Raw genomic sequence first — 22,560 nt, 5'->3', positions numbered from 1 at the left:
CACGTCGGACTCAGAGTTTCAGACTCAGAGCCGATGTGACGGTGACAGGAGCTGCCTGGGAGAGCCTAGGGGAACAGTTGTTGCTGCAGTCTCAGACTGCAGTAGTGAGTAGTGGCACTGTGTGGAAGAGGCAGAACGCCAGAAATCTTCCTTCTAGGCAGCTGCCCCTGAGTATGTTGGCCCCTGCAACCTGCAGCACCTCCTCCCTCCATCTTGTCCACACTCCACACAGTCACTCACACTGACTGCAGGCCTTCCTTGTGGTTAAGAAAGGGACCTTATCTGTACAGGCCCTTATTGAACCACCACTGAAAGTTAAAATACATTTTTAAAAGTGAACATAATAAAGAAAATACATAAAGTGACTTAGAATAAGCATAATTAATCACGGATTCTAGATTTAACTAAAAAATATGGTATGTTATATTTAAAGGGGTTGTAAAGGTTTGTTTTTTATTTTCTAAATAGGTTCCTTTAAGCTAGTGCATTGTTGGTTCACTTACCTTTTCCTTCGATTTCCCTTCTAAATGTGTTTTTTCTTTGTCTGAATTTCCCAATTCCTATTTCTCCTCAGTAAACTTCACACCATCATCCGAGCGGTGTTTAGTCAGCCAGAACAGCTTACTGAGGAGGAACAGGAAGTGAGAAATTCAGACAAAGAAAACAAAGAAAACATTTAGAAGGGAAATCGAAGGAAAGAGTAAGTGAACCAACAATGCACTAGCTTAAAGGAACCTATTTAGAAAATAAAAAACAAACCTTTACAGCCCCTTTTACAGTCTTTTTACATGTCATACTTATCTGCACATAATACCAACCTTTATTCCTGACTCGCCTGGATCTCCTGGAACTCCAAGGTAACCCTGAAAAAAGTATGACAGTTAAAGGAAGGCTTTCAAGTAATAATAAACAAAAAAAAAAGGATTTATGAGAAAATGTATAATTAATTGTCTCCAAAGCACATAACATACACCATTTTAAAAAGTTTAATATAAAGTAATGTTTTTTGCAACATCAAGCAAAGCAAGAGGTTAACTTTGATGTTGATCCCTGGTGCTGCTTATACTTACTTTCCCCTTGCTGTCACTTTCTCAATGCTTTATTCAGTCAGAGAAGTTAAATAGCATACCTAATACTTCCTGTTATGGATGAGCATGTAAGTCACTCCCTTCCTCCCACATGACCCATAAACACTGTTTATTGAACTCAGTTGTACAAAACAGTTGTACAAAATTGCATAAGTGCATACATGTTCATAATTACTGTAATCATATAAAAAAACTTGAGTACAAATATGTTTCATAAAATAAAAAAAACTAGAACAGCCTCCTGTGTTATTTTGTTACAACATACGTTTTAAACCATATTGCCAAGAAGTTCACTAGTACTAGTTAGTTTTAACTGTAAGGTTGGAGAGGTCACCCTGAACTTCAATTTGGGGATAATTAAACATAATCTGCAAACACTATATCTACATGTATCCAAATTACAGCACCACAAAAAAACTACTTCTAAATTAATTTGCTGAAATCTCAACACTTTATAGCAGAACTTCACTCAAAAGGGGAAGTTCGGCATGTTTGTTTCCTCCTCCTATCTCTTTAACAATTGCCAGTTTTTTGGGGGATGGGGGGTAGTAGGCACCTGGGTTTGACAGGTATACGCTCCCACTTCTGGTCAGATCAAGGACCGCATCCTTCAGGGACATATCACAGGTCTCTGAAAACTGCGAGATCATACAAAAAGTGCAGCACGGCTCACACGTAAGCAATGAGAAGCCAGCTGCAAAGCCGCAAGGCAAGATACCGGTGCCTTGATCTGAAGCCTACTGAAGAATCGACTTGGGTGAGGACAGCACTGGATTCCTGAACAACAGTATTTGTAGCTTCTGTCTTATAATTTTTTTAAGGGAAACTGGAGCTCCTCTTTAAAGACATTTCTCATGTTGCTTGTTTATCCTGTCTAAATATAGGGATACCTCTTAAAATCAAATACTTTAAAATCAATCTCAATTACCCATAGCCCACTCTACCCACCAATATTTCAGGAAATATATCTCTGTCCTACTGCCCCTCTCTTGAAAACTTTAGAAGTTGACATACTGGGGCAGTAGGAACTTGAAGTACCGTATTTTCTGGCGTATAAGACGACCTTTTACACTTAAAAAAACTGAGCAAAAAGGAGGGGTCGTCTTATACGCCGGGTCAGCTGCTGGGATGCCTTCTGGATGTCCGGTAATACTGTATGTAGCTTCGGCTACATACAGTATATACCACTGAACCAATCCCAGTGAGCGATGTATTCAAATGAATACAGAGCCTGCTCGGATTTGAGTAGCAATCTCTGCCAATCCGAGCAGGCTACACACAGTAGCCTGCTCCGATTGGCTTTGAGAGTGAGGCGCGGGCTGATGATGTAACAGCCTCCGCCAATCCCAGCAGGCTTTGTATTCATTAATAGAATACATTGCTCGCCGTGATTGGCTCCAGCACCAGCAAGAAGGAAGAAGGAAATGGCTCCAGCAAGAACGAAGAAGAGGGATATGAAGCGTCGGAAGCCTCGCAATGGGGGGTCGTCTTAAACGGTGAGTGCGGGCAAAACATTTTAAAAACCTGTACAGTTAGGGGGTCGTCTTATATGCCGGGTCGTCTTATACACCGGCAAATACGGTATAACAAATGTTGAACAGACATTTTGCAAGTGTGTACATTGTCATTACTTTCCATGTTTTTAAAAATAATATTTAAGACTTTACACATGTGATAATTACAATTCACTTTGTATAAAAACTGAATGGTAGAACGTGACATTGTGAGAAATAATTTGAATAACTTATATTGTAAAAAATAAATAAATAAACAAAGAATTTGCTAGAGTATTACCAAATATCCCCTTTCCCCTTGGTTTCCTGAAAATCCTGGCCCACCTTTATCGCCCTGTGAAGATAGAATATATGTGTTATTGTTATGTTCCTGTAAACAAATGTGAATATCATAGCTTGGAAAAGCCAAATGTTCAATCAAAATATACACTATTATATCCACATGCTGTTTTCTCAGGTATTTTCTTTATTTGCAGTATGTAGTTTCAACAAAAATTCAGTTTGTCCTATTATTCCTAAAATAAGAAGTATTGGAAAACATGCCCAACTGGTAACTTACTATTTGCCTTGTGGTCAATGACATAACCCCTTGAACTACATTTCCCATCATATATGATGTACTGTATTTTTCTCCAAATTTTGGGGGTTTTATTTTGTAAACAAAAAACAATCTAAATGAAGATACATGCATAAGTGTTTTCATAGTTTTAAAGGGCACTGTGTTTAACATGAGCCAACAAAAAGCGAAACCTTTAAGCAAATTTGTCAATAGCTGATAAAAGTGCAGCCTAAAATCAGACCGTGAGAAAAGTTGCTATGAGTTTCAATTTTATTTTCAGATCATTGGGAGTCAGGTGTCTGTGGCGACCCCAAACCTTTGACAGGTAAAAAGGTTTTTAATATTCAACAAATGAGTTATAATCAGATGAACTGAAACAATATTACAGTTTTTTACGCAAAGGTTGGCCTTCTAAATATTTTAATTTCTGTTTATAAAAATGTGTTCCAGTTAAAGTATATGCATTATGCATTAAGATAAAAAGCCTTCTGTGTGCAGCAGCCCCCTCAACCTCCCTAATACTTACCTGAGCTCCATCGGGCCTCAGCAATATTGTAAGAATGTCTCGTCTGCCCAGGACTCCCCTCCTCATTGGCTGAAGCCGCGTACACACGGGCGGACTGTCTGGCCAACTAAGTCCGTCAGACAATCCGACAGACAGTCCATCCTACTTTTGAATGAACGGACTTGACCACACACGATGAACAGACAGTCCGTTGAAAGCTTGCGCGATGACGTGTACAGCACGTACGACGGGACTAGAAATACGACGTCCAGTACACTGCAATGCAACCTTCGGCCGTGTAAATTCTGAGCATGCGCCATACTTAGTCCGTCCAACTTGCCTACTCACGAGCGGACTGTCCGCTGAAACCAAAGTTGGACGGACAATATTACGGAAATTCCGAAAGACTTAGTCCGCCAGACTGTCCGCTGAAAAAGTCCGCTGAAGCCCACACACGAGTGGACTGTCCGCTGAAACACGTTTCAGCGGACTAAGTTGGACAGACAGTCCGCCCGTGTGTACGCGGCCTGAGTTAGCAGTGTGGTGACTTTTTAATCACTTTAAAGTGTTTGTTACCGCAGCATTTCATATTCCTGATATGTGCCTGTTGTACCATGTACTTGTATGGGAAAGTATCCTGTTCTCTTTGTATTGCTTTCTTTGTGGGAAATCCCAGGTGTACCTGTCAGTCCCTCTGCTTTCCTATTAAACACTGACCACACACACTAAGCAGGAGATTTCACTGTGGTCAGTCCTCTACCTATGCTGGGAACTCTGTTAGCTCTCCTCCAATGATCAGACATGTCCTGACACGCACCCGCTATACAGTTATTCACTAAGAAACTCAGTGTGCTGTTGCTTCTGCCCCCGCCCCAGCTCTTATGCAGGTGAGAACAGAGGGAATGTGATCACTTACAAAAAAGGGAACAAATATATATTTATAATGTTTTTTTTTTATATATCTATACATAAATGGTTTCTCTTTTGTTTCAGTTTTAAACTGAATGGGCTGTTTTACAAAGCCATTGTTTACAAGCACTTTAATAGTAAGTGGGAAAAGCAGTTGAGTGTTTCACCTAGTAGAATACTACTTCCAAAACAATGAAATGTCAAAAAATTAAAAGCCCTCTCTCATGGCCCAGCCAAAGAGATAAACCAGATCTCTATGAGATTCATCACAAAGTCATGATACTGCACAAAATGGACCACAGTTGATGGAGACCTCTCTATACAATTTCTTGATAAATTCTAGGGAAGATACACATTTCCTTATGAAGCATAAAACATAAGACTATAGAAATGCCCTGTATATGGCTTGATACATTGGGTTCCTAAACAAACCACTGAAATCTTTCACAAACAAAAGTAATTCAGATACAAGCAGAGACCATACTTTTTCTATAAGAAAGGTAATATAGGATATGTAATATATATGTATTTAGGTTTATGTTTTTTCATTTCTTAACATCTCTGTATAATGTTGTGTGACCTTTCATGTTATCCAGTATTTTGTTAGCATGGAACTTTACTACACACATACCACACTTGTGCTCAATATTAGATGATTAAAAAAAAATCTATTACCATAAATTATACAATATGCTATATCCTACATTATAAATGGGTAAAATAAACTTTACATAAAATAAGCCAGCTTACGAAATATCACACCGGTGGAAAATCTTTGAATCTACTTTATGTCTTCAAGCAAAAATCATGAGCTTATGGTTATTGGCTAATTCAAGTTTGTTTTTCTTATTCAGTTACTTTTCTAGACCTAAAGAAAGAGCTTTTCTATTCCTGAAAGTCTCTACCTGGAAATTTTACTCAAAGATAACATATTTAAAAGCCTTCTCTATGTTGTCTTGGAAATTTGGCTTTTTCATTTGGCGACTATTTTTCTTCCATTGGTTTGCCAAAATATCATGAAAGGGAACTTCTAAAAGCTTGCACATCACCCAAAACCAACTGCTTACAATTTATATATCTCAATGGTATCATTCATGCATTTAACCAAAATGTTTTTTATGCTAAATAAAAAAATTTACCTTTTGTCCTATTAGTCCCTCAGGTCCTTGCTTTCCTGGTTTCCCGCGAGATCCCTATAAAAATAATTTTTATGTTATCTTAAATATACATACTGCCTTAAACCCATCTTTAAAGCCATGTCTTTAAAAAAAATTCAATATGCTGTATATGTGAAAAAGAAATCAGCTAAACAAACATGTTTGTGAAAATTTTAAAAGCATTATTCTATGTACACTTTGAAATTATGCTGTATATTGTACGTACTGAACATTTGAACCTCCGAATTTGCTTCTTACATAACCAAACTCAACTTCCTAAGGATTCTATTCTCTTGCTGATAACATCTATTGGATTGAAAACACTAGACTCTATGCACTAATTTCCAATACTAACATTGGACTTGGTAACTAGACACCATGGTATGTTTGTCTAGGTGGTACAATAAAGCTCAGAGCAGAAAAAAAAATTCAAGGAAAGAAAGATACTTTTTCATTTTTGTTTTGATGATATTTTACCTATTGATTCATGTAAATTGTTCTTATTGATGACACTAGGCCCACTTTAAAAGGGTGCAGTGTCCAGAGGATAATGAGAATATCATATTCAAAATCAGAGCAAAGTCTAAATGTTATATGTAAGTAAGGAGTGTTGTTTACTGGGGTTGCCAAAATGATAAACCATCAATAATATGGTATGATTATTAACACATTTCTTGACTTTTTATTTTCCTTCATAATGACCCTAGCATTGTTTTAACTAAATTTACCTTTTTGATTTGATATGTAACACATTATATTCTACTAGTCCTTGCCTATGTGAAAGACCTTGGCTTCGTGAGCAAGTTTAGCCCGGTCTGGTTTAAATGTCCTATATTTTTAATTGTTCAGTTAGGTCTCTTTTTTGCATTTGCCAAATTCTACAACCTACGAGAAATATTGATGGCGCAAGGATGTTATAAGCATAATTTCCTTTTTTTTTATTATATCCAAGAAAGAACACATTATACAAACTATTGCCATGTATCTCCGGGATAATATACAATTCATTTTCATTCAAATTTCCACCCACATACACCCACCCCCCCTCCCGTCTCCCCCACCACCCCCTCCCCACCCAATCCCCACCCCACCCATCACTTCTACTCTTAGATACCAATCAACTCACTGTATTTTTCTGTCAGTTTGAACCTCTTCCAATTTTCCCACCTATTAATAATTTACTTTTAAATCAGAATTGACCTAAAATAAAGGCCGTTATGTGTTGGTTCCATTATACTTTTATGTCATACAAGTGAAGATGAAAGGAAATGTGTAATGTATGTAGAAATGAGAATAACCTTTTCACCAAGAGGTCCAGCAATGCCATCAGCGCCAATCCTGCCAATGTTACCCTAAAAGAGGAGCACATATAAAAGAATGTATAAAAAGTATATAATTGTAAAAATATAATATAAGTGTATAACATTATATTGTCATAATACAGAGACAAAAATAGCACATATATCTCTGATAGCATCTCAAGAAATTGATGGCTTAATAGTGGTTGATCAACATGTTTGAAAGCACCAGAAAGCCTGTAGCCCTTTGTCTCTATGTTCCACGATTCACATCTATAGCTTCTAGGAACAACATTACCCAGTACTGTTTCTGTAGTATATATCAATGAATCCCTCTGTTTTTACTTGTATTTATGAATAATAGCAGTGCTTTTTCGGGTATTGTTCAATCTACATATTTTATTTGTTTATAGCAATGTTTCTTCACATCACTCAGTGTTAAGCTAGACATTCAAAAGTATCAGCAAAAATTATAACAGCAGGTGGCGCTACCAGAACGACAAAAATCGATTACTCTGTTGACCTTTTTCTTCCCTGTAAATACAAAAGAAATAGTTTTCCTCTTTTTTTAAAGAATAGTTCAAATATGATAGACCGAAGATAAAAACATATGATACACCGAAAAAAAGGGATTTTTTTCTTTGAGGTGTAAAGGTTGCAAAACCATATCAGATGAATAAAAAGGAGTTAACATCCTAGATTGTGGGTGTGAATAGACCCAGAGTATCACTTTTTCTATGTAACCTAACCTTTATTGGTTATGCTACTTACCTGATCCCCTTTCTCCCCAGATTCTCCTTGTGGTCCTGTAAGACCAGGTCCACCCTGTAGGACAAAAACATTTAGAGAACATTTTTACTTGTAAGTCTAGGTTACTAGGTGTCACTAACAGTTCATGTTGATTACACACTCCGGTCAAAGTACTGGTTTATTTGTAACATTCTGAAAGAACCAGAATTTCTGCACAAACTTGGATTTCAGTTTTTCTACATTCAACATGTCACCCTCTTTCCTACTGACGTGTGCATTTGTTGTGTGAATTTACTGCACTGAATTCTTTAATAAAAATATTGAAGAAGAAAAAAATTTGGATCACATTTTTTATAACTAAATAAAATATTGCAGGTTAAAAAAATATATACTTTACCATTAGTTTGCTCAATCATTACATTTATTTCAATAAGGAAAGTAAATACCCTGTCTGAATTTGGAGACATTTGTAATTATTTATTTCATGTGATAGAGCAACTCTGTGAGATTTTCTTCAAGTTTAGGGTGACAACTGCATGAATTGGGTATTTAACTGGATTTAACCAGATTCTTTGTACAGGAGAAGGACTTGGAGCAATTGTAAAGTTGAGGGGTCCTTACACTAGCTTATTGGCATTGTGGAGTATCCAGGTATCGGTAACTTCCACCTAATAACCAAACACTTTGGAACCTTCTTCTTGGGGGCTCTGAAGGTGCACTAGAGCTCCTGACCTTCTGCATCAGGCTCATGTACCGAAAGTGGAGCACACTTTTTTTAAGCCCTTTATTTCAGAATTTTTAGCTTGATGGTGATGAAGGTAGCATTGGACCCTTTAAGCAGCTGGACAGAACAGTTGTTGCCAGACATTGCCTCTGCCAGTGGTTGAGATTGTTCTAAATCTGTCTGTATTGGCTCTACTCTTCTTTGTATAACCCAAACTTTCTTGGCAGGGCTTTTACCTTATTTAAAAAAAAATAATAATAATTCAACTTTCTGGTGTGTCGGATGTTGTAGGGTCCAAGTACAGGGTGATGTATAACTGGGAGCAGCAACTCCTCTAGGGGTAGCACAACAGATGTGCATAAAGGACTAAATTATTATAAAAAGGACCCTGAAGGACTAGTATCAGCATACCAGTCTAATGTACCTTGCTGATCCCCCTTTTATGGAGAGGATATATATATATATATATATATATATATATATATATACACACTTTATATATGCAGTATCTCACAAAAGTGAGTACACCCCTCACATTTTTGTAAATATTTTATTATATCTTTTTATGTGACAACACTCAAGAAATGGCACTTTGCTACAATGTAAAGTAGTGAGTGTACAGCTTGTATAACAGTGTAAATTTGCTGTCCCCTCAAAATAACTCAACACACAGCCAATAATGTCTAAACTGCTGGCAACAAACGTGAATACACCACTAAGTGAAAATGTCCAAATTAGGCCTAATTAGCCATTTTCCCTCCCCGATGTTATGTGACTTGTTCGTGTTACAAGCTCTCAGGTGTGAATGCGGAGCAGGTGTGTTAAATTTGGTGTTATTGCTCTCACTCTCTCATACTGGTTACTGGAAGTTCAACATGGCATCTCATGGCAAAGAACTCTCTGAGGGTCTGAAAAAAAGAATTGTTGCTCTATATAAAGATGACCTAGGCTATAAGAAGATTGCCAAGACCCTAAAACTGAGCTGCAGCATGGGGGGCCAAGACCATACAGCAGTTTAACAGGACAGGTTCCACTCAGAACCAGCCTCACTATGGACCATCTTCTTCTTATTATAAACAGCTAGTATGCACCACATTATGACAAACTTACCTTTTAAATGAAGCCATCAAGCTGTACCTGCTGGCGGCGCTTCCATCTTTATCCAGTCTTTTTTCTGGGTTTGCAGTTTCCATCAATTTGAACAGGCAAACCACAATGACATCAGTCCCACGCACAGGAGTCACAATCCCAGCTCAGCACTCTGCAGAGCTACTGTGCATGCGCTGGTGACTTCTCCAGCTGCAGCCTCTGTGAATATCTCCTAAATAGCACAACTTTAGAAAATATTCACAGTACCTACAGGTAATAATTAATATAAGCTTACCTGTAGGTACAAGTTAATAAGACGCCTTTACTACCACTTTAGGAAAGAAAGAGGGAGTTCCATTTGAAGGTCAGATTCTTGCCTTTTGTGAAGAGTTTTTGTAGGACCCTTTGACACTCTTCAAATGCTTTCGCAATGTTGCTGAACGTAATGCTCGTTACTTACAATTTATGCTTAGATTGATTTATCAGTATTCTCCCCTAATAATTTAAACAAACATTCTGCACACATTTTTTTTACCTTTCCTCCTAGTATGCCTTGTACACCTTTTTCTCCAGGAATACCAACGAAACCCTTCAAAAAGAATTAAAGAGAGAACATAAGAAAAACTGACATTTTTTTTTAGGAACAATTTTATGCCAATTTGGTGTATGGAACCCAATATGTTAGATACTAATGTTTTATGATATTTAATTACTTTTTGCTTTTAAACACTAACGCATCCATGTCAATCATCAACTCGTTAAGAATGTACTCAGACCTGCAGAAGTGAAGGATGTCATTATAAAAATGATTATTTAAAAGTATGAATCCTTCAGGGTGCAAATCTGTAAGTTTGCCTGGCATTTTAGGATAGTTCAGTTCGGTTTAGTTAATGTGGCTCTAGTGTTATGCCCCGTACACACAATCGGACTTTCCGACAATAAAACTGTGGATTTTTGTTCAAGGGATGTTGTCTCCAACCATTTCTTGCATACACACGGTCACACAAATGTTGGCCAACAGTACAGTGTTAAAAAAATAAAATAAGGTATTTAATGTCAGAGCATGTCTTTTAATGGCAGAAGGTGTTTTAATGCCACTGCTTTTGCCACAAATCGAAAACAGAAGGTTTTAACTCAAAAATTCAAAGACAATGGGCGTTACTTACGAAAAGGCAAATCCACTTTGCACTACAAGTGCACTGCCTGTGCACTTGGCAGTGCATTCGCTCTAAATCTGAGGGGCAGATCTGAAATGAGGGGAGGCTCTGCTGATTTTATCATCCAATCATGTGCAATCTAAAATTCCGTTTTTTTGTTTTCCTTGCATGTCCCCCTCAGATCTACAGCGACTTTACTTCAAAGTGCACTTTCATGTGCACTTGCAGTGCAAAGTGGAGTTGCGTTAGTAAATAACCCCCAATGTGTAGCATTATGCAGATCAGTTCTTTATGCCCCAGTAGCCAGCTCTTCATAGCCCAGGTACAAACATCTTCAGTGCAATGTTTGAAAGCTACAGTTCTTCAGAATAGGGGAGTAATTGACAGGATGACCATCCTGCTTTTGTCACAACTATACTATATACCAGTGGTTGTAGATATGCAACTAGCTATAGGGACATAAAATTTTGATTTACAAAGCACCAATTACTGTCCCTAAATTGTACGTTAGGGCAAAACAAATAAATAAATAAACATATTCAGTACATGCACATTTCCCAATGTTTTGTCTTTTACAGATGTTGTTAGTACAGAAAATATACCAAACCAGTAAGTGCCAAACTTTCTGTGCACTCTGTGCTGTACAGAAATCCCAAGCAGCGTTATCAGCCCTGACTAGATCACTGCTGCTGATTACAGAACACCCAGGAAACTGGGAGGTGTTCCGTAGTTTGAATCAGAAGAAAGCAGCCTAGGTCCACAACATTGCTTCTATATAGGCACAGCACATTGGGTTAATCATCTAAGGACAGGATCACCGGGTGAAGAAAAGTAGGAAAAACCTATAAAAATGTAGGAACCACATCGAAGGATGCAATGTACAATATATATTTGGGGGGGGGGGGTGTTAGATACGATTTCTATGAAGAATAATTAATTGTTTGGTTGATTGCAGATGAAAGCATGGATGTCCCTTCTCCCCAGAAGCCAATTCTATACTTACAATATTTTTGTAAAAGGGATTTTTCATTCCTTTGCCCCCCTTACCATATCCAAATGCAATATGCCATTTGACACTGCTTCCAGTGTCCTACTTTATAGAAGTCATGATTTTCATAACTTGCACTGATGACATGCAAAAAGCCTAAGGCTGCATTCACACTTTGGCAATCTGATGTGGTGCAATAACATGCATCACAACATGCGCTGACATAAAGCAGCTCCTTTTAATGGGAATGTGCTACCAATGCACTACAATGGACAAAAAAGTGCACATGACCCTTATTTTTTCAATGCAGAGCACTACAGTAGACAGTTTTTGCATTGTGGTGCTGTGCCTAGCATTGTGTAGCAGAGTGTCACTCACAGTGAAAGGCATAACAACACTGCTCACATAAAACAGGCACACCACTATCCATTGCAATAATGTGTGTTTTACCACGCTACTTTAATGCACATGTGTGGATATGCCCTGAAATGTTTTTATGAAATTTAAAATGAATGTTAGGCTGCATCTGTGCTATAAACCAATGGTTCTGGATGTACAGTTGGACACTAGAGCTTTAAAGTGTATGTATAGCTAAAGTGTATGTACAAGAAAAGCTTCTTTACATTTTTAGATATAGCTGGGAGGGGTTAAACCCCTGTCAGATTTTTATTGCTAAATACCAGAATAAACGTGAGGTGCTGGATTCAGATAATTTTCATGTCAAGTAAAAGATGGTAGTAGAACTTAATGACTTTACTTCAGTTCTTCAAACTTTCAAACACAGGAAGAAATAAAAGTAGCCATTAAGACATGTTGGATACAGTTTTTCTTCCGGTTGTCACATTGCTACCAACAATAAAGGCTTTGGAACTCTTTATTTGTCCTGTTGACCACTGTCACTTATGCCGTGTACACACGACTGGACTTTCCGGCAGACTAAGTCTGACGATCTTCCCCCTAAGGGGTTAAACCTCTGCATAGTGTAAAAAGGCTGTTTGGTGGGATTTTGATGACTGGCATGGAGCTGTCTCATGCGTATACCGCGGACTCCTAAACACCTCCCTAATGGAGGCCAACCTAAAAGTCCTGACACAATGCTACCTAGTTCCTACTAGATTGGCGTAACTATACCCTTCGGCCTCCCCCCTCTGCTTCAGAGGGTGCTCACACATGGGCTCGATGTTACATATATGGTGGGACTGCCCAAAAATAAGAGGGTTCTGGAACATGATTTTCAAAATAGTTAGAAAGTAGACATGTGCACAACAACGTTTTGTTTTGTTTCTTTACGTTTCTGTTGATTCGTAGCGATTCGGAATTTTGTAAGATGCGAGTTTTTATATTCAGACTTGTTCGTATTTTCATAACAGATATATTTTTGTTGATATGAAAAGATTCATAATTCCGTTAGTCTAATGATTCGCAATTTCGCAAGACACGAGGTTTCATATTCAGACTCGTTCGTATTTTCGTAACAGTGATATTTTCTTTGATACTAAATGATTCGTAATTTTGTTAATCATTTTCGTTTATTCGGTACACTACTCGTAATTTAGTAATTGTTACTATTGTGAGATTGCCTTTTTCGTTGATTCGTACTTGCGTAGTCCACTCCTTCAGTCACGAGACCTGACTCAGTCTCCTCCTCAACTGAATCTCAAAAGATTCAGGAATGCAGTGTGACTCAGACACAAAAGGGATAGGCTGATTAGCTAAAGATATTATGTAAGATTCATTACTCACTAATACACTGTCCATGCAAAAAAACTATTCGAGAACCAGAACAAATGAAATTACGAACAGACAAAGAAACTAAATTACAAACACACAAATGAAAATACGAACATAAAAAATTACAAACAGACAAAGGATTGAAAATACGAAATGAAAATCATTCATTATAGATGTAATTTTCTTTTTACTGTTTCAGAGTTTCGTATTTTCAGAAGTTTGTCCGTTCGTATTTTCACGCATTCCTTATTTTGCTTATTCGTAATTTTGTAATTTTCGTATTTTGGTTCTTTCAGCTATTCAGATGTTCAAATTCATCCAAATGTACGAATATTAACAAATTCGTATGAAAATCTATTTGTTACGAATCGAATCGCACATGTCTATTAGAAAGGTTACAGGACTCTCAGCCCCTAAATCCCCTCACATAGCGTTACTGAACGTCCCAGTAGAAAAGGCCTCTAAAAATAGGAGGTGTCTGCTTACTTTTATTCTTCTAGAAGCTAAACTGACTATAGCAAGAGCCTGGAAACAGCCTTCTGTCACTTGTACCATGGCAAAACAGAAAATGTCATGGATCAATGGATCATGGCCCAGGAGAAGATGTCCAGTATACTCCAAGACACAATACAGAAATTCGAGGCCACCTGGGAACCGTGGGCCGATTACATGCACATCTCTCTGACAACCTAGTAGGACTTGGCTAAGCTATGTTATCTTAGGCGTTCTACACTTCTCTTCCTCTGCTCTTTTCATCTGCTATCCTTGTCCAATTCTTTCTACTTTTCTGATGTCTCTTTTCCTCTTTCTCTGCTTGCAGTTTTTTTTCGGTTAAGGTATGAGATGTCCCCCTTGAGAAGGTGAGAGACACACATCAGAATACTCCTGATTTAGGGACAAATCAGTTTTCCTAAACACATAGAGGGCGGCTCCACCTGGGAGGGTCTTGACACTTCCATCAGGTTCTGGTTTATTCTCCCTGATTGAAGTCTATCTTGAGATTTTGCACCCAGTTGAATGAAATTTGTTGTTCCTATGTTACAATGTATGGGTATAGGTAGGTCTTGATGGGTCATAGACCTCGCTACCTCTTGTAATGAAATACAAGGTTAAGGGGATCCATACCTTACTATAGGATCCACCTCTTGGGACAGTTCCACCTATCCAACTGTTAAAAGTCAAGCTTGATGTTGCCCCACCCTTCTTTACCTCTCTATAGCAACTTGGGCTCCTCTCGATCAACCAATAAGGTATCGGACTCCCCTTGTTTTACAATGCTAAACATTATAAATAGACAAATGATTTCATGACCATATAGTCGTCATGCTCTATTAAACCTGTTGAATATTCCAACTACCCTAATTGATTACTCTTGCTGTGATGTGCATTTGCTTCCTACTTATATATATTGTTAAGCTATAAAACTTTACACCGTGAACTCTTACTTTGTATTGTATTCATCTTCCTTTTTTGAATCCTTAATAAAAATTGACTGAAAAAGAGAAAAAGGCTGTTTGATCCTGTCTTCTCTGATTCTCCCTTTCTTCCACAGTCCCCAAGCCATCTCCTGATAGAATAGAGCCTTGGGGCACTCTGCCCATGCTTAGTTTAGTGTGTATTGCTAGAAAGAAAAATTGTGAGGGTGCATGTGATTGACACATGGCCAATCAGCAATGTCCACACAGAGGGTCGAGGGTCCTGCAGCCTCATAGAACATTCAGAGCGGAATGAAAACTCATCCTACAAGCTTTAACCAGACACAAAGAAGTCACAAGACTGCTATATACTGCTGATGGGAAAAGGTACAGTTTATATTTACTAAATGAATTGCATTTCCATGTACCGTGGGAGACCAGATATAGTGAATGTAGGGTCCTGGGTTTAGTAACACTTTAATCCTTAGTAGTTTTGCTGCTATGTTGCATTACTCAGAGCTGCCTAAAAAAATTCAAATTGATGCAACTGTGGCAACGAAATCTATTGCAAGCAACAATTTCATACTAAATATGGCCAATGACCACCGCAACAATCTAGGCACTGTAAATAACTGGACACTGTGAGTTTTGGATAAGTTGAACTCTGCAGGTAAACATCAGGGAAAGGTTTACCACTTTCATGTTGACAAACGTTTAATTTATCTAACTTATTATTCAATATTTTCTTGGTCATAAGTCATTTATTATGTAAGTACATGTTATGTAAGTAAATGTTTAACTTAAAGGGAAGAAATAGTCAAGCCACAGCTAGATAAAGTTATATCTCAAGAAATGAATTTGCTTCAATAGTCCTGCTTAATCAGAACAAAGCACACTTGGGTTATAATATAGTACACTTGTTGGCAGATGCGGTTAGCTTGCCTGTCACTAGATGGCTCTGTTGTCATTATAGTGTGGTACTGGGGCAAATTGTAATTAGGTGTTAGCTCCCTTTTTTGAGTAAACCCTCCTTTAGTGATGTCATGGGTGTAGTTAGTGCCCACATAAATGCCCGTGTGGGAGGGGCCCAGTTAGACAGGCATGGGAGTGAGACACCCCAAAGCTACTAAGATGTAGTCTCCTGCAGAGCTGACTAAAAGGGCCCATTGCAGGGCTGAAGTCCTAGGCCCAAAACATGGAAGCATTAGTTGTAGTCCCCTGTCTCCCATGATGTTCTTCTGCAGGTCCTGCGGCATGGTGCATAAAGTCTTTTAGGTGTGGACAGAGCTTTCTGGTGTGAGTATTGGTGAAGCCTGGGAATGAGTGTGCCATGGAAGGGACATTGGTAAGAGAATGATATACTAAAGAAAGCACCTTGATCCCCCCTGACCCTCAACTGCGGATCCTCTGACTTGGTGATGAAAGCTTAATGCTATGGACTTAGTCTACACAGGAAATTTGTCCCAACTCTGGGGTGCTCCCGGGAGAGGAATGATGTGCACTTGTGCTCTGCACAAAACAACTGCTACAGAATGACTAACCTTGCCTGTGGGGTTTCACACCAAAGATTCTGCTAGTATGGCAATGTGATATGTCATGAGAAAGTTACAGTCACATGTGGAAAATGCATTTATGTGTGGAAAGGCTGAGGATGTCATGAGCGGGCCTCGGGCTAGGAAAATGACACAAGATGGGGGAGAATTTCTCAAAAACAGGTGTATGGTTGTCCTGTTCAAAAAGACTTGTACAGTTTGGTGCAAACACCTGCCCAATCAAAGTTCCCCTTACACAGTTCCCCAATTCCCATATATAACAGCATGATATTATAATTAGTCATTCCAGTTGCTTGCCAAAAAACCTTAGTTTAATAAATTAAAAATTAAATAGTAAGCATTAAAATATAGTATTATTTCCTTTTGCAGTCCTATAAAATATTCTACAATCTTGTGTAGTATTGTTTACTGTCAAGCAGTATAATTTGTATTGACCATTTACATAATCCTGTACTTACGATCTCTCCTGTGTAGCCAGAAGGACCTTCATCGCCATCAGGACCTGGGTCCCCCTAAGGGAGAAAGGTTAAAAGGAAAAGTTGTGTAATAATATGCAGTCAGATTCTACAGTTATTTAACTTTAATGCTGGGGGCATTTATAGTAGCCACTAAATCTATTTTGCTCTACCCTCCACCCAACACTTTCAGTATAGGGCATACTTATCCACATACTTACAAGTGATGTATGGGTATATATCATGGCACATAAAACGAGAGGCAGCATAACTTTTGAGATCCAGATTGCATCTTAATTCCACTGACATATTAATTTCTACCTAAAACCCTTCAATGCTAGTCACTCTATTGATGGCTACCCCCCTATACACAATGGAAAGGTATGAGAGATAAGGGTGTCCAGACATGCAAGCACCTAATGAACCTAATGAAAATCACCTCAACCCACCCAACTCTAAAGCCGGCTATACATAGATCGAAATTCGGCCAGTTCAGCAGGGACCTGCCGAGAATAAATCCATGTATGGGCAGGCTGATTGCACCCGAATCAATCCATCAATTAACTTGGGTACAACCAGCCTGTCAGATCTCTCTACATTCGATTACTGCCAACAGCTATAATCGTAGTAATCATTGTGTTCCACTGGACGGGAAGGTTCCCCGCACTCCCCCTGCCAGCAAAACGAAACAGCGATGTAAGAGGGGTTCATAGTCAGTGTTGATAGGGGAATCAAGCACATTTATTTCCTTCCACCCATGGTGGAAGGAAAGAGAATCAAATTATCCATGGGCTGCTTAAGATATCCTCTATTTAGTTATGGGCTAATATGTTGCAATAAAGGAAGAAAAACTCAAGAACAAAGCATAATAATATAGTAGTAGTAACCCCCCTTTTAGCATACAGGGACAAAGTCCCAAGTAAACCTGAGATCAACTAGCTCAAATACCATTCATGCATTTGCAGTAGAATGTACCAGCAGGGTGCATGCAAGACCATTATTCCATTATTGATAAGAATCATCATCTCAGAAGCTTATGTTGCAGTTCTAACAGTGGCTTGCAATAAAGATGCCATTACCATCGTATCTTTTCATTTCAATTACTCAAGGTAACTGCATATATCTTGGGTTCTTTAAAATGGTTCTAAAGCCATTAATTTTTTTTTTCCTTAATGCATTCCTTACATTAAGGTAAAAACATGTTTAGGTATGGATTTTGGCCGATCCAGCACTGTGCATGTCTGCACTCTGCAGCTCTTCTCTCCCCTTACTTCTGTGTCTCACTGGCTTTGCTGGTGGCACCGGTTCCCAGTCCAAGTCCAAGTCCCGCTGTCTGTGTCAATGGACGCAGCAGCAGAGTTCAGGAGCTAGCACACTCGAGTGCCCCCATAGTTTCCCATGGAGGCACTGGACAGACAGGAGGAGCTAGCAGTGCTGGGCACCTAAGAAGAAGAGGTTCGGGGCCACTCTGTGCAATTCCATTGCACAAAGCAGGTAAGTTTAGAGATGTTTGTTATTTTTTTTTAAATCCCTTACAACCACATTAACACAAATCAAACCACAAACAATATTTTAAAATGCAACATGTCTTACAGTGTCACATCAAGCCTTCCATTTAAGTTATTCCATCATGATGAAAAGCTGTGTGCATTTTTTACATCCCTCCTAAAAAGTGTCCGATATTTCCATCAACCACACAAGCCTCATACAAACAACCTATAAAAAGTACAGCTCTTTCTTAAAATTTAAATATATAGTTTTCGGACAGAAGTGTTTTATTTTAGAATCCAAACCTTCACATATCTCAAAACAGTCAGATGTTGCTAGGGAGATTTTTGAGGCTCGGTGTTGTAGTGGTGTAAAAATAGACGTTTTTTTTATCTTAATGCATTCTGTACATTAAGATAAAAAAAACCTTCTGTGTGCAGCAGCCTCTCTAATACTTACCTGAGCCCAATCTTGATTCAGCAATATTGCATGAGAGACTCGGCTGTCCCGCTCCATCCTCATTGACTGAGACACACAATGGGTGCCATTGGCTCCCGCTGCTGTCAATCAAAGTCAGTGAGCCAATGAGGAGAGATAGGAGGTGGGGCAGTGCCGAGCCACGGCTTTGTGTCTGAATAGACACATAGATCACCTTGGGTGTCCCCATAACAAGCTGCTTGCTGTTGGGGCACTCGGCAGGAGGGAGGGGCCAGGAGCGCCGGCGAGGGACCAAACAAGAGGAGGATCTGAGCTGCTCTGTGCAAAACCACTGCACAGAATAGGTGAGTAATAACATGTTTGTTATTTCTAAACAAACAAACAAAAAAAAAAACAATACTTTAGTATCACTTTAAGGTTTTATTTAACATGCCTAATTCTGTGAAATACTGGTTATCAGCATCTGTACCATGAAGCTTTTAATTATTTATGTTTTGTATGTTAAAGGTAAAGATTTGTACATAATATAAAAAATAAAATAATAACAAGAACATTTTAAGCTAGCATGTATAAAGTATAATGTCTCACTTGTTGGAAACTACTTTGCTGGTTGTTAACAAATAATGGATCCAACATTTATTATAAAAATAACTTTTACATAACAATTAGATGTACTTATACATACTCTAGGTCCTGTATCTCCTCTTCTTCCGGTTGCCCCTCTAGATCCTTTATCTCCCTGCAAAAAATAGAAAAGTTAAAGAGTAACGCCATTGCTTTTTAACATGGTTGGACTCCACAAGCGGATCTGCCTGCTCCGTGGGATATCTTTCCGCTGATACCCGCTGAGCAGGACGATGATAGGTCTGTGTCTGTTCCGCTTATGCCTGTTTGTTTCCATCTGACTCTTGTCTGATCTGCCATCTGTCTGTTATGCACATGTCCATTTACATCCTCAGCTCCATAGAGGGCAATGGAAGGTCCGATTGAGTCCTCCTAAAAAAATCGTTCTGCCCATGTGAAAGGGGCCTAAGACATTTAAGAAACTGTATAATGAGTTACCCAACCTCCTCTGTTATACAATAAAAATGTTAGAATGGCATTCCTACATTTGCTTTTCTATTGGCTATAAACTAAAATGAATGGAAAATCGGATGGGGAGAATGGCTATTACAATTACATATTCTTAACAAGCAACGTTTTTTAACAAAAGACCTTAAAAACAAGCCTTCACTGACTTCTCTAGCAGCTTGTACTGTGAAATAATTTATCCTCAAAGGTCACAACAGAGACTCTAATGCCCTGTACACACGACCAGTTTTCCCGACGGAGTTCTGCTGAAACTGTCTTGCGTACACACGATCACACCAAAGTCCGATCGTCAAGAACGTGGTGATGTCCAACATGTATGACGGGACTAGAAAAACTGTGCAGTAAAGACTTTTATATTTTGTAGTTTAATAACAGCACCAGGACAGGGTAGAACTTCATCCTGACTTGGGCAGCAGTAGGGGTTTAATGTAAAGCTTGGAACTAGGATTCAAGGGACTAAACAGAGACAATGGAATTAGTATGAGACTGGCAAATGTACTTGCAGGCACCACTTAGTGTCTGCACTTGATCAATTCATTTTTTGGGGGGGGGGGGGGGGTTGGGTTTGTGGTGTTCTTTGCCAGGCATAACATTTTATTGAAAGTCAGCCTAGCCTGCATTTTTCCAGTGGATCAACATGTAAAGTGTGTGATCTTATATAGGCCTAGTAATTACCAGTATTACCAAAACCGTGCTCACACTGCCACCGGACACTCAAAACTGAGAAACCTATTAAAAACTGTAATAGGTTAATAAATTGTCTTTTGATATTTTTAGATCAATTCATCTTACAGACAGCACCACTTTACCACATTTACACACTATTATGCAAAATGATATGAATTAATTTTATGTGCAATGGTTGCTCACTGTTCCACTTACTTGTCGGCCAATGATTCCTGTATAGCCTGTTGGGCCCTGGTCACCCTTTTCTCCCTGTTAAGCATAAAAAAAAACTTAAAAAAAACCTCATTGAACTGCTCTTGTTGAAGAATAAAACTTTTAGAATTAAGACTGCAATCAGTCTGGCGGATCCATACTTCCTACGTCAGGATCGCTGCCTGGACTGATCCTGGTGACGTCAGCAGAGAGCAGATTTGAGACTGATCTCTGCTGAAAATGGGTCACAGGAGTGCAAAACAAATTGCACTGCTGTGACCCACAGGAGAAGCCCAGCCTAAAAAGCTTAGGCAGTACTTCACCTTTAATATCTAAACTGCTGAGAACAAAAAGTGAGTATACCCCTAAGTGAAAATGTCCAAATTGGGCCCAATTAGCCATTTTTCCTCCCCGTGACATGCGACTCATTAGTGTTACAAGGTCTCAGGTGTGAATTGGGAGCAGGTGTGTTAAATTTGGTGTTATCACTCTCAATCTCTCATACTAGTCACTGGAAGTTCAATATGGCACACATGGTAGAGAACTCTCTGAGGATCTGAAAAAAAGAATTGTTGCTCTATATAAAGATGGCCTAGGCTATAATATGATTGCCAAGACCAATGAACCAAGCTGCAGCATAGCGGCCAAAACCATACAGCAGTTTACAGGACAGGTCCCACTCAGAACAGGCCTTGCCTTGGTCGACCAAAAGAAGTTGAATGCATGTGCTCAGCATCATATCCAGAGGTTGTTTTTGGTAAAAAAGACATATGAGTGCTGCCAGTATTGCTGCAGGGGTTGAAGAGGTGGGGGGTCAGCCTGTCAGTGTGCAGACCATACGCTGCACACTGCATCAAATTGATCTGCATAGCTGTTGTCCCAGAAGGAAGCCTCTTCTAAAGATGATGCACAAGAAAGCCCACAAACAGTTTGCTCAAGACAAGCAGACTAAGGATATGGATTACTAGAACCATGTCCTGTGGTCTGATGAGACCAAGATAAACTTATTTGGTTCAGATGATGTCAAGCGTGTGTGGTGGTAACCAGGTGAGGAGTACAAAGACAAATGTATCTTGCCTACAGTCAAGCATGGTGGTGGGAGTGTCATGGTCTGGGACTGCATGAGTGCTGCCAGCACTGGGGAGCTAAAGTTAATTTAGGGAACCATGAATGTCAACATGTACTGTGACATAGTGAAGCAGAGCATGATCCCAGAGCATGATCCCCTCCCTTCGGAGACTGGGCCATAGGGCTGTATTCCAAAATGATAACGACCCCAAACACACCTCCAAGATGACCACTGCCTTGCTAAAGAAGCTGAGGGTAAAGGGGATAGACTTGGCAAGCATGTCTCCAGACCTAAACCCTATTAAGCATCTGTTGACCATCCTTAAATGAAAGGTGGAGGTCTCGAACATCCACTGGCTTCATGATGTCATCATGGAGGAGTGGAAGAGGACACCACTGGCAACCTGTGAAGCTCTGGTGAACTCCATGCCCAAGAGGGTTAAGGCAGTGCTGGAAAATAATGGTGGCCACAGAAAATATTGACACTTTGGGCTCAATTTGGATATTTTTACTTAGGGGTGTACTCACTTTTGTTGCCAGCGGTTTGGACATTAATGGCTGTGTGTTGAGTTATTTTGAGGGGACAGCAAACTTACACTGTTATATAAGCTGTACACTCACTACTTTACATTGTATCAAAGTGTCATTTCTTCAGTGTTGTCACATAAAAATATATAATAACATATTTACAAAAATGTGAGGG

The 22,560-nt window shown here is 39.0% G+C and overlaps 1 protein-coding gene across 1 annotated transcript in view; it reads right to left on the bottom strand.

Moving 5' to 3' along the window:
* Nucleotides 1-22,560, bottom strand: part of LOC143996868 (uncharacterized) — a 127,459-nt gene that overhangs the window by 46,938 nt on the left and 57,961 nt on the right. Inside the window, exons 9-17 of the mRNA XM_077492158.1 lie at nt 20,793-20,846; nt 19,504-19,557; nt 16,896-16,949; nt 10,129-10,182; nt 7,802-7,855; nt 7,031-7,084; nt 5,715-5,768; nt 2,883-2,936; nt 819-863 (exon numbers count right to left, since the gene is read on the bottom strand). Of these exons, the coding sequence (XP_077348284.1) occupies nt 819-863; nt 2,883-2,936; nt 5,715-5,768; nt 7,031-7,084; nt 7,802-7,855; nt 10,129-10,182; nt 16,896-16,949; nt 19,504-19,557; nt 20,793-20,846 (477 nt within the window). The remainder of the gene's footprint in view (nt 1-818; nt 864-2,882; nt 2,937-5,714; nt 5,769-7,030; nt 7,085-7,801; nt 7,856-10,128; nt 10,183-16,895; nt 16,950-19,503; nt 19,558-20,792; nt 20,847-22,560) is intronic.

The sequence above is a fragment of the Lithobates pipiens genome, unplaced genomic scaffold (genome assembly GCF_037356315.1).
Source record: "Lithobates pipiens isolate NorthernLeopardFrog02 unplaced genomic scaffold, aLitPip1_a1.2 Scaffold_19, whole genome shotgun sequence".
NCBI classification, from domain to species: Eukaryota; Metazoa; Chordata; class Amphibia; order Anura; family Ranidae; genus Lithobates; species Lithobates pipiens.
Note: the sequence above shows the minus strand (reverse complement) of the source record. Positions and strands in the feature narration are given on the sequence as shown.